Source organism: Anomaloglossus baeobatrachus, chromosome 4, assembly GCF_048569485.1.
Source record: "Anomaloglossus baeobatrachus isolate aAnoBae1 chromosome 4, aAnoBae1.hap1, whole genome shotgun sequence".
NCBI lineage: Eukaryota > Metazoa > Chordata > Amphibia > Anura > Aromobatidae > Anomaloglossus > Anomaloglossus baeobatrachus.
Window position 1 is genome coordinate 413130154 of NC_134356.1, and position 21970 is coordinate 413152123.

The 21970-nt window shown below is 43.7% G+C and overlaps 1 protein-coding gene across 1 annotated transcript in view; it reads left to right on the forward strand.

Annotated features, from left to right (window-relative positions):
- EXOC4 (exocyst complex component 4) overlaps positions 1–21970 on the forward strand; it is a 642084-nt gene that overhangs the window by 450048 nt on the left and 170066 nt on the right. Inside the window, exon 12 of the mRNA XM_075345350.1 lies at positions 16386–16522. Within this exon, the coding sequence (XP_075201465.1) occupies positions 16386–16522 (137 nt within the window). The remainder of the gene's footprint in view (positions 1–16385; positions 16523–21970) is intronic.

Below are 21970 nucleotides of genomic sequence, written 5' to 3' on the forward strand. Positions count from 1 at the left end.
TTTACTACTGAAGGGTTTAGTCCTCCACCAATACTACTTTTTTATGTTCTTTAATGTCTCTTTTTTTTTTCTCTAGTTTACAAGAATAAAAGGGAAATATACATCACAGTGCAGGTTTTGTCTGTCATTCTAAGGCTATGTGCGCACTAGAAATGTGAAGTTTCTCAAGAAAATTTCTTGAGAAACTTCTGCCAGTGAAAGATTTCCGGACCTGCGGAAAAAATCCGCACCAAATCCGCATGCGGTTTTGCCGCGGATTTGCCGCGGATTTGCCGCGGATTTACCGCAGGTTTGTCCCTGCAATAAATAATAAAGATAATCGATAGACAGATAATGGATAGAGGGAAAGATGGATAGATGAATAGATAGATAGATAGAGGGATAGATAGATAGATGAATAGATGAATAGATAGATAGATAGAGGGATAGATAGATGAATAGATGAATAGATAGATAGATAGATAGATAGATAGAGGGATAGATGGATAGATAGAGGGATAGATAGATAGATAGATAGATAGATAGAGGGATAGATAGATAGAGGGATAGATAGATAGAGGGATAGATAGAGGGATAGATAGATAGATAGATAGATAGAGGGATAGATAGAGGGATAGATAGATAGATGAATAGATGAATAGATAGATATATAGAGGGATAGATAGATGAATAGATGAATAGATAGATAGATAGAGGGATAGATAGATAAATAGATAGAGGGATAGATACATAGATAGATAGATAGATGAGAAAAACCTATATAATGTTCCACCTCCCTGCATTTTCTAAGCTGGCACCCTTTAGTGACTTTCATGTGGCACTAAAGGGTGCTTAGCCTTGTATTTAGCCATAAAATAAATAAATAATTAAAAAAAACCGACGTGAGGTCCCCCCCATATTTTGTAGCCAGCTTGGGTAAAGCAGACGGCTGCAGCCTGCAGACCACCGCTGGCAGCTTCACCTTGGCTGATAATCCAAAACAGTGGGCACCCCACGCTGTTATTTTAAATTATATAAATAATTTAAAACAAAAAACGTGCGGTCCCCCCCATATTGGATCACCAGCCAAGGTAAAGCGGACAGCTGGGGTCTGATATTCTCAGACTAGGGAGGTCCACTGTTATTGGACACTCCCCAGCCTAAAAATAGCAGGCCGCAGCCGCCCCAGAAGTGGCGCATCCATTAGACGTGCCAATCCTGGCGCTTTGCCCCAGCTCATCCCGCGCCCTGGTGCGTTGGCAAACGGGGTAATATATGGGGTTGATGCCAGATGTGTAATGTCACCTGGCATCAAGCCCTGGGGTTGGTGAGGTCAGGCATCTATCAGATACCCGACATCACCAACCCAGTCAGTAATAATTAAAAAATAGACAACAAAAAAAGTTTTATTTGAAAAAACACTCCTTACATAGCCTCTTTAACCAATTTATTGAAAAGAACAATCATTCCACGTCCGGCGTAATCCAATAAGGTGGGGGTCCCACGGCAATCCATACCATAGTCGCTGTCCCAGTCAATGAAGAACAGAATGTTCCCCATTGGCTGGGAGAGCAATGCAGTGACCTGAGCTAACATCAATAGGTCAGCTCAGGTCACTGCAGGGGATGACGAGCGCTGCCATCAGGAGCATAGATGAGATCATTACCTTCTGTGATCATCTCCTGTACTGCTGACGTCAGCGCTGTCACTGACTTCTATGCCCGCCGCATTGTCAGAAGTATCGCGAGAGCCCGTGACGTCACCGCCAGTGACAGTCTCGGGCCGCTCGCGAGACGGGCATAGACAGCAGTGACCGCAGTGACGTCAGGATTCAGGAGATTGTCACAGCAGGTAATGATCTCACCTCCTGACAGCAGCGATCGTCATCCCCGCGGCTCCCAGCACTGCAGGATGTCAGTGTCTGCCTGCGCTGCCGCGTGACAGGCTGCTGACACTGCGGGCAGACACTGACACTGCAGTGCAGGCAGCCGCGAGGCCGGAGCAGGACACAGACTGCACGGGCACCTGGAGGTCGCACGGAAGTGCTTCTGTGCGGCGTCCAGGGAGTGTGACGTCTGTGTTTACTCTGCTCCGCTTCCTCTTCCTGGCATAATGACATCGCTTCCTGCAAAACCGCAGGCAGCGATGAGCATTCCCGCAGGTAATTCGCGGCTATTTCGGTGGTATACCGCACATCATTGCTACCTGCGGAATACCCCCGGAATACCGCAGGTACCTGCGGAAATTAATGGACATGCACATTTTCTCAAGAAAGTTTCTCGAGAAAATTTTCTCAAGAAATTTTCTTGAGAAAAATCCGCACAGTGCGCACAGCTATTTTTTTTTCTCATTGAATTTCATGGGAAATGTCTGCACAAAGATTGCAGACATTTCTCAAGAAATTTCCGCGGCAAATCCGCGGGTAAATCCGCAGGTAAAAAGCTCTAGTGCGCACATAGCCTTAGAATAATAATGGTTCTGCATTTTAACTAAGCTTCAACTTTAGCAGTAATGTCCGTCCATCTTTAGCATGTTCTGTTATATATGCATCCCATAAAAAGAGAATGGCAGAATAGACAATACTATGGAAAGCACAACCTACCTAACCAATGTGCCCATGTATATACAGTATAATGTAATAGAACGCTTGTAATGTGTCAATATTTTAACATCCTATTCTATTGTGAATGTAATTTTTAAGTTTTTTTAGGGAGTTGTCTAATACTATTTTCATCGGCAGCATTTTTTTTCTGCAGCTAAAACCTGCTGTAAAAACACTGCTTTCAATATGCTCCTTTTTCAGCATTCTCTCAGTTTTTTGCAGTGTTTTTGCAGTGTTTTTTGTTTGCAGGTTACATGTGTGCTTTGTCTACAGTAAATATTTAATAAAGTCAGTTTTAGTCATCAAAAACGCTGTTGCGGTTTTTTACGGCGTTTTTTTTTCTTCACTTTCTCAATGCCTTATATGGGTGTAAAAAGCTTAAAAAATGCTTAAAAAATTGACATGCTGCAGATGTGAAAAAGCAATGCAGTTCTCACATTTAGTCTAGAATATAAAAAGCGTGCACATGAGATTTATGACATCTCATAGCTTTTGCTGGTATTGTAAAAATGTGAAAAACAACTTTTGGTTTTGATTTAAAAATAAAACACTGCAGAAACGCAACGTGTGAACATACAGTCATGGCCAAAAGTTTTGAGAATGCTACAAATATTAATTTTTACAAAGTCTACTGCTTAAGTTTTTCTAATGGCAATTTGCATATACTCCAGAATGCCATAAAGAGTGATCAGCTTAACAGCAATTACTTGCAAAGTCAATATTGGCTAAGAAAATGAACTTTAACCCCCAAAACACATTTCAACATCATTGCATTCCTGCCTTAAAAGAAGCAGCTAACATTGTTTTAGTGATTGTTCCATTAACACAGGTGTGGGTGTTGATGAGGACAGGGCTGGTGATCAATCAGTCATGATTAAGTAAGAATGACACCACTGGACACTTTAAAAGGAGGCTGGTGCTTGGTATCATTGTTTCTCTTCAGTTAACCATGGTTATCTCTAAAGAAAAACTTGCAGCCATCATTGCTCTGCACACAAATGGCCTAACAGGGAAGAGTATCGCAGCTACAAAGATTGCACCTCAATCAACAATCTATTGCATCATCAAGAACTTCAAGGAGAGAGCTTCCATTGTTGCCAAAAAGGTTCCAGGGCGCCCACGAAAGAACCAGCAAACGCCAGGACCGTATCTTAAAACTGTTTCAGCTGCGGGATCGGACTACCAGCATTGCCGAGCTAGCTCAGCAATGGCAGCAAGCTGGTGTGACTGCTTCTGCACACACTGTGAGGCGGAGACTCTTTGAGGAAGGCCTGGTTTCAAGGAGGGCAGCAAAGAAGCCACTTCTCTCCAGAAAAAACATCAGGGACCGACTGATATTCTGCAAAAGGTACAGGGAGTGGACTGCTGAGGACTGGGGTAAAGTCATTTTCTCAGATGAATCCCCTTTTCGATTGTTTGGGACATCTGGAAAACAACTTATTAGGAGAAGAAGAGGTGAGCACTACCACCAGTCTTGTCTCATTCCAACTGTTAAGCATCCTGAAACGATTCATGTGTGGGGTTGCTTCTCAGCCAAGGGAATCGGCTTACTCACAGTCTTGCCTAAAAACACAGCCATGAATAAAGAATGGTACTAGAATGTCCTCCAAGAGCAACTTCTCCCAACTGTCCAAGAGCAGTTTGGCGCCCAACAATGCCTTTTCCAGCATGATGGAGCACCTTGCCATAAAGCAAAGGTGATCACTAAATGGCTCATGGAACAAAACATAGAGATTTTGGGTCCATGGCCTGGAAACTCCCCAGATCTTAATCCCATTAAGAACTTGTGGGCAATCATCAAGAGATGGGTGGACAAACAAAAACCAACAAATTCTGGCAAAATGCAAGCATTGCTTATGCAAGAATGGACAGCTATCAGTCAGGATTTGGTCCAGAAGTTGATTGAGAGCATGCCATACAAGTCTATGGGAAACAGCGGAATCCGTTAACGGATTCCGCTGTTTTCCAAAAGGGCGGATTGTGACGGAAGGAAATTAATGCAAGTGTGAAAGTACCCTAACGCAACTTTGGAAATTCATAGTAGTTCTGATCCTGCACTGATTACATCACATATCCCTTTGTTATCCCAAATCAAACTTTCCAGAATCTACTTCTAAGTTACTTGCTCCCTGCCTTCCCTCATCTCTGTTTTCTGACATTAACCAGAAATGCGGACATTAAAGGGAGCACAAAAAAATAAACTATTCTACTTAACTTCCCTCTGCTACCCTGGTGCGCAAAATTCTCTTCTGAAACCAGCAGCTGACTTTGGTGTGTAATGATGGGCAGCGGATCACATCACTGCCATGTGCCCCCAGTCACAGGCGCCAACGTCAGCTGCTGGCCAGGCAGATGTTAATCCAAAAATCACTGTGTAATGCTTACTTGTGTGAGTAGGAAGTGGACCCACTGGGCCATCTCACACAGACTGTCTCACACCAATTTTTCACAACAGCCCCTGATGGTAGGTCACGTACTCCTTGTTACCTCTAATCTATTTATATGTACTGGCTCACTCTGGACTGTCTCTCTTGCTTACTCTATTTGCAATTTTGCATGGTTATGATCATTTCTCTAATGGTCACTCCTTACCACTGGGTAAATGAGTGAGACTCTGTTAGTTATACTGTAGCTCAAGGTTTTAGTGATTAGCCTATGGTTGAGTTGTTATACTCTAATCTATATTTAAGCAGGACCTTGCAATATTTAAGCAGTGTATATACTGTACCGGGTCTGCACCAGATTTTTTTACCATCTTTATCCTCCTGTGCTATTACTATGCACTATCTCCCTGTATACACTGTGCACTTTTGATTTATTTATTAATAAACATTGCTTAATCAGCTTCAATTTTTGCTGATTGTTGTCCTCCTGTTTATCATACTTAAATGGTGTACAGCAGTTCTTATTTGAGGGCTCCCCCCACTTTGATTTATTTATTGTCTTCCTTTATGGAATTCAAGTTTCTCATTGTGACCACGGGTAACGTCATTAAACTCAGTGACCTCAGTGAGATCACAGAGTTCACAGACCTGCATCTCCTGAGGTGTAGATTGGGTGCAGGAATATGGTGTAGAAATTTCAGCACCAGATCTGCATCTTGTGTCAAATAAATGCACAAAAACAGTTTTGACGTATTTTTCTACCTGGAGGTGCAAACTTGGTGCTGCAGATCTGGTCCTCCCATCACTAGTCTCTAGGAATAGACTATATTGCCCAGGCACCTTCCTTGAGGGGAGCTTGCCTTAAATACCTATTGCCTTTCAGTCATAGGCTGATGGTCATCTCCTGGGTTAGGGCGTACTGGCTCTTTAGGAAAAGTTGTGCTTGCATGCGCGCCCTAAGAGCACTCCCAGGAGGCCTGTGCTGCTTACACAGGCCCCGGGAGACTGCGGCAGGAACCGGGGACGGAGTAACCACTGCTGAGTGACCAAGAGGGTAAGTGTGCCTTAGTCACCGCTGGAGGAGGGGAGCAGGACAGTGCAGAGACGTCGGTAAGGCGTTACACACTGCTCCTCACGCCCATAATTTCACCCACCTCTCTGCGCCCTTATCAGTGATAGTAAATGACTGTGAAGATTTTTTTTCTATCACTGACATCCGTGTCGAGAGATGGACATGGTGAGCAGTGAATATTAATTTTCCTTTAATGGGGACACACATGATCTCCCCACTCCTGCCGCCGCCAGCTTACTGCAGCGGCAAACTTGCTCCTTATTTCTGTAAACCCGCTCTACCGCCGCCCCCTCACCCACAGGGAACCAGGACTATACACGCACCTCCATCTTCCTCACATATTTTGGGGTAAAAAAGTGTGTCTTATAGTTCGAAAACTAGGATAGTTATAATTCAACACAAAATGGATCTCAATATATCTGTACTGTCTGTGATGGGTCTTGTAGAAACTCTGAATACTGCCATATGGATTATTGATTCATTTCTTGGGGTCTAAAGTGCTCAGTATAGTGTAGCAATATACTACAATATTTTAGATGTAATGGCTGCATGAAGAAAAAACAGCCGGAATAACTGCAACTAGTTTATCCGTCGTGGTTCCTATAAAAACAGGAGCAGCAACATAAATATACGAGACTATTTTAAAATAAACTTCTTGGTTAAATTATTGTTTTAAGTCAAATTTTCTAAATAACATTTTCTTTTTTCTTTTCTTTTTTTCTGCACTCCTTTAAATGATACGTGGTTTACTTTCGATTTCTCTATTTAAGGTGTGCAGGCGTCATTTCTATTATCAGTACTCACTTGCTAGGAACATTTTCCAATAAGTTTCTAGCAATGTAGAGTTATCAAGATTCTATCAGCTGAATCAGACATCTCCCAGTGTGAGCTAGAAGGAGGACAGTGGGAGCTGAGTCAGCAAAAGGTGTCAGTGTATAATGGATGATTAGCTTCAGCCCTTCCCCAAAGACAGGTGAAGCTGTATGGAGCATAACACACCAGCTCTTCCAGCCTGCCACCAGCAGCAGGCTCTTGCTATGCTGACATTTTGATTTATAGATGAGCATCTCTTCCCTAATGAGAGCTGCCACCTCGGGTCACTGGAGCCCCCTGCCGAAGAGACCCCATCACTGACAACAGTGGGAATGAGTAATGTTCGAAAATCTCTCAGTGGGAATTTAATGCTTTTCAGATGCTAGGAAGTGACTGTAAGCAATTGAAACAAGGATGAGACAAGTTTCTTGATAGATTTCTGGATGATTCACTTTTAATTACATGTAAATTGACTGATTTTTTTTACAGATTAGATAATTTAACTAAAGGCCGCTTTACACGCTGCGATATCGTTACCGATATTGCTAGCGTGCGTACCCGCCACCATCGGTTGTGCGACATGGGCAAATCGCTGCCCGTGGCGCACAACATCGCTCAGACCCGTCACACTACTTACCTGCCTAGCGACGTTGCTGTGACCGGCGAACCGCCTCCTTTCTAGGGGTTAGGATTAGGGTGCTCAATAGAAGCGGAGGGTCGGAGATGAGCGGGCGGAACATCCCGCCCACCTCCTTTTTTCCGCATTGCCGGCGGCCGCAGGTAAGGTGAGGTTACTCGTTCCTGCGGTGTCACACATAGCGATGTGTGCTGCCGCAGGAACGACGAACTACATCGTACACGCAGCAGCAACGATAATTGGGAATAGTGGGGCATGTCAGTGATTAGCGATTTTGCACGTTTTTGCGACGATGCAAAATCGCTCATAGGTGTCACACGCAACGACATCACTAAAGCGACCGGATGTGCGTCACAAATTCCGTGACCCCAACAAGATCGCTTGAGCGATGTCGTAGCGTGTGAAGCGGCCTTAAGTGACAATATATTGTAAAATGTTTTCTAATGGTGCTCATCATCTATTGAACTTTGGATTAAAGCTCTGAAGTAATTTCCTGAAACGGAAACTGTCAGCAGGTTTTTGCTATTTAATCCTAGAGCAGCACACACACTCGGCCTTCCCATGATATCCCCCCCCTCACAGTGCCTCACTCCATAATATCCCTTCCCCCACACTGAGCTTTTCCATAAAGTCACCCCTATGCACTGCCCTTCTCCAAAATATCCCCAAAACTGCCCCTAACCTAGTATACCCTTCACACTGCCTAAAGTCTGCATAAAGTCCCACCACCTCGCTTCCTCTCGCTATACTATGCCCCCATTTAACAATCTACATTCTCCCGTATTGTGCCGTGTCAGTAACCCCAATCATTTCCCACCTCTCCTCTGGATTACGCATTTATTCTTCGGCTCCTCCATGTAGCGCTTACTGGAGCCAGAAGTCTCAGAGATCACTGTAATGCTGGCACCAGCAACAGTGTGATGACGTCTTCGCGTTGCTGCACATCAGGGCTGGAGCTGCCGAGCACCCTTTTGCTAGCATGTTGTAAATGCCGCTGTCAGAGATCGACAGCGTCATTTAACAGTTTAACAGCTGCGGGTGGAGCTCACAATTGTTCAAGGCAGATGATGGCTGAATATTTCAGCCATCATCTGCCGGGTAGATATGGACTTTCAAAGTCAGGGAGCCGTTGTATGACATACGAGTTTGTCATATGTCGTTAAAGGGTTAAACAGGATTACTGTGAACTGGCAAGTTTGTGCATTGTCACATTGCTATACAGAAAACACCAGATGTCATTATACTAAATAAATATAAGTGTAATGGATCATTTTAAAGTGTGGTGCTTTAAATCTAAGTCCCCTGCATCCTGTCTAAAGGCTGCTTTACATGTGTCGATTTCTCGTGCAATCGCATTTGCGATCGCATCCGCCCCCATCGTTTGTGCGGCATGGGCAATTTGTTGCCCGTGTCGCACAATGCTGTAACCTTCCGTCACACGTACTTACTTCCAAACGACCTCGCTGTGGGCGGTGAACATCCACTTCCTGAAGGGGGAGGGACGTTCGGAGTCACAGTGACGTCACATGGCAGCCGGCCAATAGGAGCGGAGGGGCGGAGATGAGAGGGACGTAACATCCCGCCCACCTCTTTCCTTCTGCATTGCCGGCGGGATGCAGGTAAGCTGCAGTTCATCGTTCCCAGGGTGTCACACGGAGCGATGTGTGCTGCCTCGGGAACCGGACGTTCGATTTTTTTTTGAAAATGAGCGATGTGTCAATAATGAACGAGAAGGTGAGTATTTCTGCTCGTTCACCATCGCACGTAGCTGTCACATGCTACGATATCACTAACGATGCCGGATGTGCGTCATTTACGATGTGACCCCGCCGACATCTCGTTAGATATATTGTAACGTGTAAAGCCCGCTTTACATTCACCTTTCGGCGACTTCAACTTTTTCCATTGTCCCTCCAGCTGGTCTCCTGTGATTTCTAACCTGCTGGCTTCTCCAGTGTTCCATGGAGCACCCAGGAGGTCACACTTCAATGCAATTTGATGAGTGCCTTGTTATGAGAGGTCTCATAAAGATGCATTGGGAGCTTCTGAATTCTGGACAGTCACAAGTCACAGTCACAAGATAGTGCTGCCGGATTGGAGCGGCATCAGGAAAAAGTAAAGCCGCCAGAAGGTGAGTATATGACAGGGGCTTAGATTAAAAGTGCTACTCTAGTGCTGGAAAAAAAGCTTGTAATCACAAACATTTACTTTATATTTATTTTCTATGATTTCTTAAATTAAATATTTTTTAAAGAAAATCTGTCACTAGGTGTTTCCAATATAAAGTGCAGCTGACACCTTTAAAGCAAACCAATCACCAGGATTTTCCTATATAAACTAAAGTCAGTGCTATACTGGCGCTATCATGCTGATTCTATACATACCTTTAGTTGTCAGATTGGATGTATAGGTTTTGAAATGCAACCAAGTAAAGTTACAGAAATGTACAGCTTTTTGATTGGCAGCAGCTGCCGAATAGTTATTATGTGGGTCAGGTTTTTGCTATCTATTCCCGCCCCTGTCTCTCCCTGGCCTCTGTAGATGTTAGGCCGTTTCAGACGTCAGTGATTCTGGTACGTTTTATGCTTTTTTTTTTTTTATACTTACCAGAATCACTGACATACGCAGACCCATTATAATCAACGGGCCTGCGCACACATCAGTGATTTTTCACTGACCGTGTCTCCGTGCGGCGTACACGAGTGTCCGTGATTACCGCACGGAGACTAATCCGTTTTTTTTCTGGCATCACTGATGCCCCACAGACAACACTATGGTGTGATCCGTGAAACATGTACCAGAAAAATACGTACATTGAAAATAAAAAAAGATTTTCAACTCACCTTTCCAGCGACGACGTGTGCAGCCTGTGCTCTCTGCAGCTTCCTGCCCGACTCATGCATATTCATGAATGCAGCCAGAGCCGACTGAAGTAGCTGCAGAGAGCGGTGGGCGGATGTTGCAGAGCCAAGGAGTTCAGCACCATGGAGAGCAGGAGCGTGATAGGTGAGTAAAGTCCATGTGCAATCACAGAGTACGGATCACATATCACGGATTGCACATGGACAACTCACGTGTGCCGTGAATCACGGAACACGGAGTTACATATGCGTTTTTTACACGTCAGTGAAAAACTTCTGTGTTTTTCACTGATGTGTGAAACAGGTGACTCGCCTGCCCCAGGGCCTTAGGTGACTCGGTGTCAGGACGGACTAGTCCGGGGTAGTCAGCGGTGGCGGGGCCTGACCCCGTGACCCTGGCGGAGTCAATTAATGTGGCGATATGGGGGAAGATGGTAATAAAGTTTAATAAAGATTCGTGACACCACCTGTGGTATTTTGGGGCAATGGAGCCGCAGCTGCTGGATGGGATCTCTGGGGCTGGTGTTGTGGCAGCTGAGGTGTTTCTTGCTCCCCACAGGTGGAGCGAGTACCCCGGGCAACCGTTGGAAAAGTCGATGGTGGATGTTGATGAGGTGCAGGACAAAGCAGACAACACGGGGCTTGCAGTTAAGATGTTTTTACTCATTGTTCGTTATGCCCACAGGGTGCCGGTTTCCACCATGATGGGCTCCAGGGAATCCTGAACTCCTCGGATCCCAGTGCCAGTTGTGACCCGGTGAATTCTTCTCTCATGCACCTCTCTGTTACTAGTGGGTCCCCGTAGCCTGTAGCTTTCGGAGGCCCCTGCTTGGCTTTTTGTATTAAAAGTCCTGGTCCGTTCGCAGGCAGCGCAGACCTTTCAATGGGCTTATACCTCTGTACCAATTCCCAGGCTCCGAGTCTGCTGCTGTGCTTCGGACACTATGGTGGGCCGAGAAACGTACAATCTTATCTCCCTGTAGATTTATTAGACGAGCCTGAAGCATCCCCTAATCTAGGGCTCTACACCCTAACTGTGCTCGGTCCTGTGAGTAATCACACTTCACTCCCACGCGACCGCACTCCTCTCACTAGTGAGCTCTGACTGGAACTGAATGGGGAGTGTCAGCTGTCCCCCTACTTCTCCTCAGACCGACTGACTGGTCTCCTTCTCTGGACTCGACTGGTCTCAACTGTCAACTGTCCACTTTTCAAAACTAGCTCCTCCCACTTTACCTTCTGACTCCTCCCACACTCCCTCTGCTAGGCCCCACCCCTACAGGACAGTGAATGGGACTTAAGGCTCCATAACCAGGTATACTGGTTGCTGCTTCCTAGCATCAATGGAGTACCTGCCTTAAACCCTGACCCGGGGTGTGTCCCGACAGCTGGCGTGTGTTGAGATATGATGTTGTGTAGAACCGACACTGATCACCCAGGAATTCAGGATGAACACAGCACCTAAAATCAGGTGCTGTGCCCTGTGGCGTCTGAAGCCTCAGGGGCGCCACACTCCCCCATGGTAAATCCCACCACGTCTGCGGGATGCGAAATAAAACAAAACAGTTATACCGCATTTTAAATATGCTATAAACAATAAAATATTCATCCCTTCATGGGAGGCACTTTCTTGAACGTTGCATAACATTTAATCATTTTTATTGCAGCATGCTCCTATCTTAATTCTGGTAGGGAGCACAACTGGTGCAACTATATACAAGGTGGAGTCCTGGCCACACATAGTCCTGTGGCCCACATGTCCATCAACTTTTTATCATTCTAAAAAAACAAATTAGCGGCAATATACTTCAAAACTTTTTATATCTAAATTCCGGCCACCTAAAGTTGAGTGGACCAGTCGTCCATCTTTACTGAAATACAAAAATAAACAGGAGAAAGAATTAGAATTAGGGTGACGTCTTCAAAAAGAACATAGGGGCAATTTAGGGGCTCTATACATGTTGGGATCCCGATGTCTTACAGGTTGGGATCCTGCTCTGGCACAGCTCCAGGTACCAGGTAGGCTGCTGATAGCATTGTCTGAGTTCCCTGGTTTTGGGAGCTTGGTGCGGGACTGCTGCGGGAAGACTCCTCTTTTGGTACTGTATCCTCCTGGTGAATATAGACGTCGAGAGCGTACCATCCGCGTGCACCAATTTGCCAGGTGTACTCTACTCTATCACCCAGGTGTACGTCAAGTACTGGGTAACCTCTTTGCAGATGGGACTCAATGTCTCTCCGGGACACAAAAATGTTTCTTTTCAGTCCCGGTTCTCAGAATAATCCCCATCCTCTTTCCAGGCTGAAATCTATAATTTGGCCCTGTCTTACTGGGCCATGAGCAGGTCATCTGGTCTTACGCAGCTTTTATTTGGCTGTCAGGATATCAGCTTCTTTTTCTTCCTGCTGAGCCCTCCACTGCTCTCTCTCTATCCAGTACTGGGACAGCTGCTGTGTACAAAAGATTTCCGTGGCTGCCTGGGTCAGGACAGGTTGCAGGGGGACGGTCAGCCCACTATCTCTGACCGGTAATGCATCCCAGGAGAAGCAGACATTATGAGTTCATCGATACTAAACATGTATAGTTTTACTTTTACTTTTTTCTATTTTTTGTGTGCTGAGATTACGTTTTTACTGGTACTATTATTGGGTAGATGCAATGGTTTGATCACCTCTTATTCTATTTTATTATAATGTCGTGATGGCCCAAAAAATGTAATTTTGGCGTATAAATTTTCTTGTTACGCTGTTTACTGAAGAGATTAATATATTTTAGATTTTAATATATTGGACATTTCTGAATGCAGCAACACGAAATGTGTATTTTTTATTGATGTTTTGTTTTCAATAAGGCAAAAGGGGGGTGGTTTGGACTTGTACTTACCAGTATATCCAAGGTCGTTAAGGGGATAATCAATAGAGCTTGCAATAATAAGAAATTCCACAACTGGATGTGTTTTAAAAAAAAAAATGTTCCTGTGCTGAGATAATCTTATATATGTGTCCCTGCTATGTACTGTGTAATGGCCGTGTCTGACCGTACAGGAGCATAGTCTGATCATACCACATCTCCTGGGCAGGGGAGGAAGCAAAAGAAAGAATACAGATAGCACAGCATGTGATCATAGCTGATTCTTTTTGTGAGGTTAAACATTTCCCTGCCTGTTTTTTTTTATTTTTAAATAGGGCTATTTTGAAGTAAGAATAATTTGCAATCCCATGCTGTAATTTTTGTATAATCTTTCTCATGCTCCCCTGCCCAGGAGCTGTGGTATGATCAGACCAGGTCCCTGCACAGTCAGACATGGCCATTACACAGTAAATAACAGGCTCATTTATAAGATTATCTCAGCTCAGGAACATTTTTACACACATCTAATTGAGGAAATAATATTATTCCAAGATCTATTCATTAAAATGAACTTTATTTGCTGGAAAACCCCTTTAAGAGCATTACTGCCTTCGATATGATGTATTTCTCAGCACTCTTTCCTCCTTTAGGCTCAGTTTCTAATTGTCAGGTTTTCCTAAAGCTTATAAAAGGACTGGGCATTTTCGACTGTCTTCCTCCCACACTCACTTGCACTGCACCTTCCTCTCGCCTCTTTCTTCCTTCTCACATCACCTCTATCTGCTGCTTTGTGTGTTATCCCTACCTGAAATGATTCATGTCATTCATTTTTATGGCTGTTAGGTAAATGCACAGTTTCTGAACAGTTTCAAGAGAAGCATTGTGTCATAGGCTATGTGCGCACAGTGCGTTTTTCGGGTGCGTTTTTGGCCTCAAAACAGCATGACTTTGCCTCTCCAGCAAAGTCTATGAGTTTTCATTTTTGCTGTCCGCACACAACTTTTTTTTAAGCTGCATTTTTGAGCTTGAAAAAAAAAATGGACATGTCAATTCTTTCCTGCGTTTTTCTGCGTTTTCCGCCCATGCAATGCATTGGAAAAATGCAGCAAAACGCAGAGATCAAAAATGCAGCAAAACGCAGCCAAAAACGCACCAAATCGCGGTAAAAATGCATGCGTTTTTTACGCGTTTTTTCGACGCGGGTGCGTTTTTGTGCGTTTTTATCGGCCAAAAACGCAGCGTCAAAAAAACGCAGTGTGCGCACATAGCCTTAAAAGGGTTCTCAAGGATAAAGTTGTTCCTGTTAAAAAGCTTCCTTTTATAATATCATCTGGTTAATGATTAGTCTTAGCGATTAGTTGTCTTGTAGTCCCCTGACCTTATACCATCTGGTAACTTCCTCTATCAGTGAAGATCACTTACCATACATTGGATATGTGAACTATGCCAGGCTGACAGCAAGTATATAAGCCAGCTCTGTCTACAATTTGAATGTATGATAAATGAAGTCTGGCTGCATATACAGGGAAAAGAGGAGAATATATGGTCCTAATTATTGAGCAACGGACATGAGAAATTGTGGGAAACATTGTTCGGTGCTCACTAATTGGACAACAACACTTCCACAAACTGGAATTCCATGAAGGAGAGTTGCTGCATTGGCGGATGAGATGGACAAATAATTGTGAAACAGAACCTCAAACACAAAAAGGAGAAAATATTAAAAATTGTAAAAAGAAACATTTTTATAGACCTGTAATTTTTGTACACAACTGTGTAGACTTTATTTACATCCCCCCAGATAATGCCTTTTAAATGTTATCTTTTAAAGTTTTTTATCTTTGTATTCAAGGCTGTGGAGTCGGTAAGCCAATCTTCCGACTCCTCATTTTCCCGGACATCCTACTCATACTCCCTCTTACATGGCTCATGAAGAACAGACTGTTGTCCTGTTCACGCTAGCAGTTCTGAGATGAGTGCAGGCAATCCTTCCTTCCCAGTGCCATTTTACTCTGATCTGAATCAAATCAAATAAGCTTTATTGGCAGGGCCAAATGCTAATTAGTTTTGCCAAAGCAAGTGTACATTAGGGACTGGGACTGTGGGGATGGTGGGTGGGGAATGTAGGAAGGATGGATGGGGACACATCTATGGTGGGAGCTATGGAAGTCCATGGCTTATGATGGGGCATATCCAGGGTGGGGACTGTAGGAAGGATGGATGGGGCACATCCAGGGTGGGGACTGTGGGGGCACATCTAGGGTGGGAGCTATGGAAGTCCATGGCTTATGATGGGGCATATCCAGGGTGGGGACTGTAGGAAGGATGGATGGGGCACGTCTAGGGTGGTGACGTTGGGGGCTATGGAAGTCCATGGCTTATCATAGTTCTCTTTCTCGAAGTCTATGACATTCACTCACATACCGTGTTGCTATCTACACTGCGCTCTCTTCTTCCCCCAGCAGGATATATGTTTTCTCTTCCTCCTTCATGGAGCTGAAATCCGGGAAGAGATGGGAGAGTCTCCTGAAGTGAGTGTCCCTCATTGCTGAGTACTTGGTGCAGTGTAGCAGGAAGTGAGTTTCATCCTCCAGGGCCTCCAGGTCACAGTGTTGGCACAGTCTGTCTTCCCTGGGCTTGTAGCTCTGCTTGTGTCGGCTGGATTCAATGGCTAGACTGTGGGCACTGAGTCTATATCGGCTCAGGGTTCTGCGGTCCCTGGGGTCTGGGAGTTTTTCCAGATATGGGGCCAGTCTGTAGTCTCGCTGTAGACTCTGGTACGTGGTCAGTTTCTTTGAGGTGCTCATGTCGGTCCTCCATTCATTGACATACCTCTCCTGGCCCTCGTCTACCATCTTCCTGATTCTGTTTTTTGTCAGGCTGGTGTGGTTGGTCATTTTGTCCAGTTGGGATTATAGAGGAGAAGCTTCACTATTGAGTATGTACATAAAGTGAAGCACAGACAGATTTATTTAAACTAAAAGCCTAGATCCTTAGATCAGAAATAGAACAGACCCAAAGATAGGGAATAAGATTTTCTTTTATTATTCCAGTAATTACTTATAAAAGTAGCAAACTCTTCATGAGGATCGTTCATTGTAAAAGAAAAATAAAAAAAGTGAATTTGCCTTGTTCCTCAGATGAGAAATAACTAATGTGCTGTATTGCTATTGCATTGTCTTCCAGAGCACCTACATTGTGGAGAAGAGTATTCAGGACCTGATGAATTTGATGCGTGATTTAAGTGCTTACTCGGATCAGTTTCTGAATATGGTGTGTGTAAAACTCCAGGAGTATAAGGACACCTGCAGTGTAGCATTCAGGTAATGCCTCCATTTATTTCTTGTGACACCAACGTATTCCACAACACTACTCCGAGATTGTTATTGCCCATATCAGTTCATGTGCCTATTGGAACTCACACTCTTCTCTTATCAGTATGTGTTTCGCATGTGAAAGGAGACCAAATGACCAGGAATGCCACCCAAAGATGGGGAGCATATATTGAGTATTTTCAACAGTTTTCTGTCATATAAGACCTTGATATCACACACTTGTTTTTCAATTCGAGCTTGCTCAAAAATCTTGTGAATTTTGGCCTAAACTACACCGTTAAGTGTACCTCATTGCCTAACTGGATTAAGAATTGTGTCAGAAGTGCATGGCATATGTAAGATGTGCCTAGTTGATTAAGAGGCACATGACTTCATAAAAATGTGTGTAAGAACTAATAGGCAGGTAGTTGCTAACTACGTATTTGTTGAGCTATGTGCCGTTCGTCACAGAATACTCCTGCCAACGATTCAGCTGCTTTTGCTGATTGTCACATCAACAGAGCAATGGCTTCTTTTCTGATCTACTGTTGACAGGTTTGGACTGCCGACGTCCTACTGAAACAAGGCTTCCCTCTGCTTAATTGGGGGGGGTGGCTTTCAATAAGCATGGCATTGGCAGTCCCACCCTGTCAATATATCAGAAAGCCTGGAGCAGTAGCAGGTGTTGTGTATGAGCCGCAGCATCCACCAGTATTGCTGCTGCTCCAGGCTTCCTTTTAGGGCTAGGATACACGGCGAGTAAAATGGTCCAAGTGGAATGCAATAAAAAATCGCATCCCACCCAGACCCATGTTACTCTATGGGGCCTTTTCCATATGCAATTATTTTCTCAGCCCTAATCTGACAGAGAAAGATCATGCTGTGGGTGGAATTTGATCCATTTTCACTCGTACCCATACAAGTCTATGGGTGCGAGAGAAACATCGCATTGCACTTGGATGACACTGGCGTGCAGCTTGATAATTGCATCAGCTGGCAATGGAGGAGATGGGGAGATTAATCCCTCCATCTCCTCCACAGCGCCTGCCTTCTCCTCCGCAGCCGTAATCAGATTGCGGGATCATATCACAGTGGTATCACACTCGGCTTACACTCATAGCACAGTGGGAGCCGAGAGTCGCATCCGATGCACTCACATCAGTTGCCATACGCTCGTGTGGCCCCAGCCTTAGGGAATGTCCACATGTTGTTCACCACAAAACTGCACCCTGTGGCCACAAAAATGCAGCTTGTGGCAAAAAGCGCATCAAGAAACACATGCATTTTTGGATAAAAAAAAAACCAGCAAAAACTGCAGCGTGCAGATGAAAGCCTTTCTTGGAATCTGCACAATGATGAATGAAACGTTTGTACTTATGCTGTACCATATGCCTTATCATTGGATTCTTTGTAGAATAGAAGAACCCTTATCATTACATCTGCGTGCCAAGTTTATTATATTTCTACCCGGGCTGAACGTCTACAATTTATTTTATCATATGATGTACTGGAATGCAGGAAACAAATTCCAAACATGGCGAAATTGCAAAAAACACAATTTCAAATTTATTTATTTATTTTTTTATTTAATTTTATTTGGTTCGGTTTATGGTAAAAGTTACCTGACAATATAATTCTCATGGTCCGATATCAAACATGCATAGTTTTTTATTTTTAATTAATTGGTGAAAAAAAATCTGAAATTTTTCCTGGACCCATAATGTTTTCAATTTTGGTTGATAGAGTTGTGTGAGGGCCTGTTTTTAGTAACTGAGACAAGCTTTTCATTTACTCCATTGTGGGGTAGATACAATGTTTTGATTGCCTCTTATTGCATTTTTTTTGCTGTGGCTTTTGAAAAAATGTAATTCAAAAGTTTATTTTTTTTTCATTACACAATTTACCGTATTTTTCGCTTTATAAGACGCACCTGATTATAAGACGCACCCCCAAATTTGGTGAAGGAAAAGAGATTTTTTTTTTTTTAATGTTAAATGGGGTCCATCTTATAATGCCAGTGTCCCTCTAACAAATCATATAGGGTATATGTCCCTCATAGCCCCCCATCCTAAAATTAGCCCCTCATAGCCCCCATCCTAAAATTAGCCCCATCCTAAAATTAGCCCCCTTAATCTGGATATGGCCCCCATATATTGAATATAGGCCCCTTGTGATGGCACACGTTCCCCTGTGCTGCCTATGGCCCCCTATGGATTGCATACATTCCCCTGTGCTGCCTATGGCACCCTATGGATTGCATACATTCCCCTGTGCTGCCTATGGTCCTCTATGGATTGCACACGTTCCCCTGTGCTACCTATGGCCCCCTATGGATTGCATACATTCCCCTGTGCTGCCTATGGCCCCCTATGGATTGCATACATTCCCCTGTGCTGCCTATGGTCCCCTATGGATTGCACACGTTCCCCTGTGCTGCCTATGGCCCCCTATGGATTGCATACATTCCCCTGTGCTGCCTATGGTCCCCTATGGATTGCACACGTTCCCCTGTGTTAGATAACGCCCCCATGCTGCTTCCCATGGCCCCTATAGATCGCACAAGTCCCCCTGTGTTAGATATCGCCCCCATAGTGCTGCCCATGGCCCCTATATAGATCGCACAAGTCCCCCTGTGTTAGATATCGCCCCCATAGTGCTGCCCATGGCCCCTATAGATCGCACAAGTCCCCCTGTGTTAGATATCGCCCCCATAGTGCTGCCCATGGCCCCTATATAGATCGCACAAGTCCCCCTGTGTTAGATATCGCCCCCAAGCTGCTGCCTATAGTAAAATAAAACACTCTTTCCTTACCTCCTCCAGCGTTTATCTCCCTCCTGTCTCCCTCCGTGCTTCTGTTCCTTACTTCCTGGTTCTCAGTGCGGTCATGTGATCGGCACAGTAGACTGAGATCTCTGCCTGCCTGTTCCTGATCACAGTGGAAGCAGGGACACGGGGAGAAACGCTGCAGGGGGTAAGTAAAGCTTTTTTATTTTAGAATGAGCAGCAGCCTGGGGGCCAAATCTAACACAGGGGGGGCATGTGCCATCACAGGGGGGCGCAGGCTCATATAATATGCACCGCTCCCCCAGCCCATCACTGCGTGCGATTTCAGCACCATTGGAGATGGACAGCGGCTGTGCATATTATATGAGCGGGAGCAGGAGATCAAAGGCTGCAGCCCGCAGCGTTCCCCTGTGCTCCAGAGCTGCTGCCCCCACCTCCACTGGACCCTGCAGTGTACATATATATATACCCCCCCCCCGTATATTCGGCTTATAAGACGCACCCCCTACTTTCCCACAAAATTTGGGGGAACAAAAGTGCGTCTTATAAAGCGAAAAATACGGTACTTATCGGGTTGATCGGGCCAATTTTTTCAATTTTGACCAGTGTTACTTTATGACGTAATAACTCTGGAACGCTTCAACAGATCCCAGTGATTCTGAGACTGTTTTTTCATGATATATTGTACTTTATGAAAGTGCTACATTTAGGAAAACATTTTTTGCATATATTTTTGAAAATATCAGAAATTTAGTGAAAATTTTGCAATTTTCAAAGTTTTAAATGTCATGTCACACAAAATAGTTATAAATAACATTTCACATGTTTACTTTACATCAGCACCGTTTTGTAAACATATGAGTTTTTTTTTATTAGGAATTTAGAAGGGTTAAATGTTTATCAGCAATTTCTAATTTTTCCAACAAAATTTCTAAAACCATTGTTTTCTGAACCTCATCACATTTGAAATGACTTTGAGAGACCTATATGACCGAAAATACCAAAAAGTGACACCATTCTAAAAACTGCACCCTTCACACTGCTCTTATCCACATTCAAGAAGTTTAACTATTCAGGTGCTTCACAGAAACTAAAGTAATGTGGAAGGAAAAAATAAAAAATTTACTTTTTCCCATAAAATTGTTACTTTAGCCTCACATTTTGCATATTTGCAAGGGTAACACGTGAAAATGCACCATACAATTTCTTTTTAAATTTCTCTTGACTACATATGGTGGAAAATTATTGTTTGGGTGCTTGGCAGGGCTCAGAAGGGAAGAAATGCAATTTGACTTTTGGAACGCAATATTGTCTGGAATCGATAGCGGATGCCATGTTGCGTTTGGAGAGTCCCTGATGTACCTAAACAGTCGAAACCCCCCGCAACTGACCCCATTTTGGAAACTAGACTCCTCAAGGAACTTATCTAGGTGCTTCACAGAATTTTTTTTTAACGTTGAGTCGTGAAAATAATAAATCCTATTTTTCCTACAAAAATGGTGTTCTAGCCCCAATTTTTTTCATTTTCACAAGAATAACAAGACAAAATGCACCTTACAATTTGTTTTGAAAATTTTCCAGAGTTTTCTGATACCACATATGTGGTGGAAAACTACTATTTGGGTCACGGTGGGGCTCAGATGGGAAGGAGCACCATTTTGGCTGAAATAGATTGTGGACGCCATGTCACATTTGAAGAACCTGTGAAATGCCAAAACAGCAGAACCCCCCACAAGTAACCCTATTTTGGAAACTAAACCTCTTTCAAATGGTTTTTATTGATTTTCGATTGTAGGGTAGGGTATGAACTAAATGGGTAGCAAGGTGAATATAGAAAATAAACGCCTAAAATATACCTTTTTATTCAATTTAAAAAGGTCACAACTTGTAACCCATAGGTAAAGACAGACAGTAACAAACAAACATGTAAGGTACCTTAAAGCCGAAAGTCACAGCAGGCAATTAGATCCCAAGATAAGAGGAAACTGCCAATAGACTATCTATATATGGCCATAGGTATATTTGTCATGAATGACAATACAGTAACAGTGCCCAAAATTCATCAAAGTGATATAGGGGAAGAATAGGGAACGATCTTACTAATCTGCCGTGGTGTCCCTTTCTTGCCTCAATGAAATGCTGCTGCTGGACAATCTGGTTGTTAAGGGTCAAAAAACCTGGTCCTCATCCTTCTGACACAGGATCCCCATGTATACCAAATCAGCTCCTAACAGCATAAGCGATCTCCTAACAGCATAAGCGATCTCCCAACGCGTTTCCAAAGTCATCAGGGGTGTAATAGATCAAACATTCTGGTCATTCCAGACCCATGTGACTAGCACACACACTATAGGGTATGAACTAGGAATGTATGGCTATACAGAAGGAAAAATTAGGGGTGGTGATTACATGGGGTAAATGGGAGAAAGAAATAAAGCAATTTACATGGAAAGATGAGAGCTTTTTCCTTTTGTTAAGTTTTTTTAATCTGAGTGAGTATTTTTACAATTATTATATACATCATAGCTGGATATATAATGGCATAAAGAGAGCTGAGTCCTAGTCAATGGAGTCATTAATATACAAGTTGTGTTTGACGGTTTTGATCAAAGGAAGCCATTTTTGGTTGTATTTTTTGTAGTTCTTCTCTCTTAAAGCCAAATTATATTCAA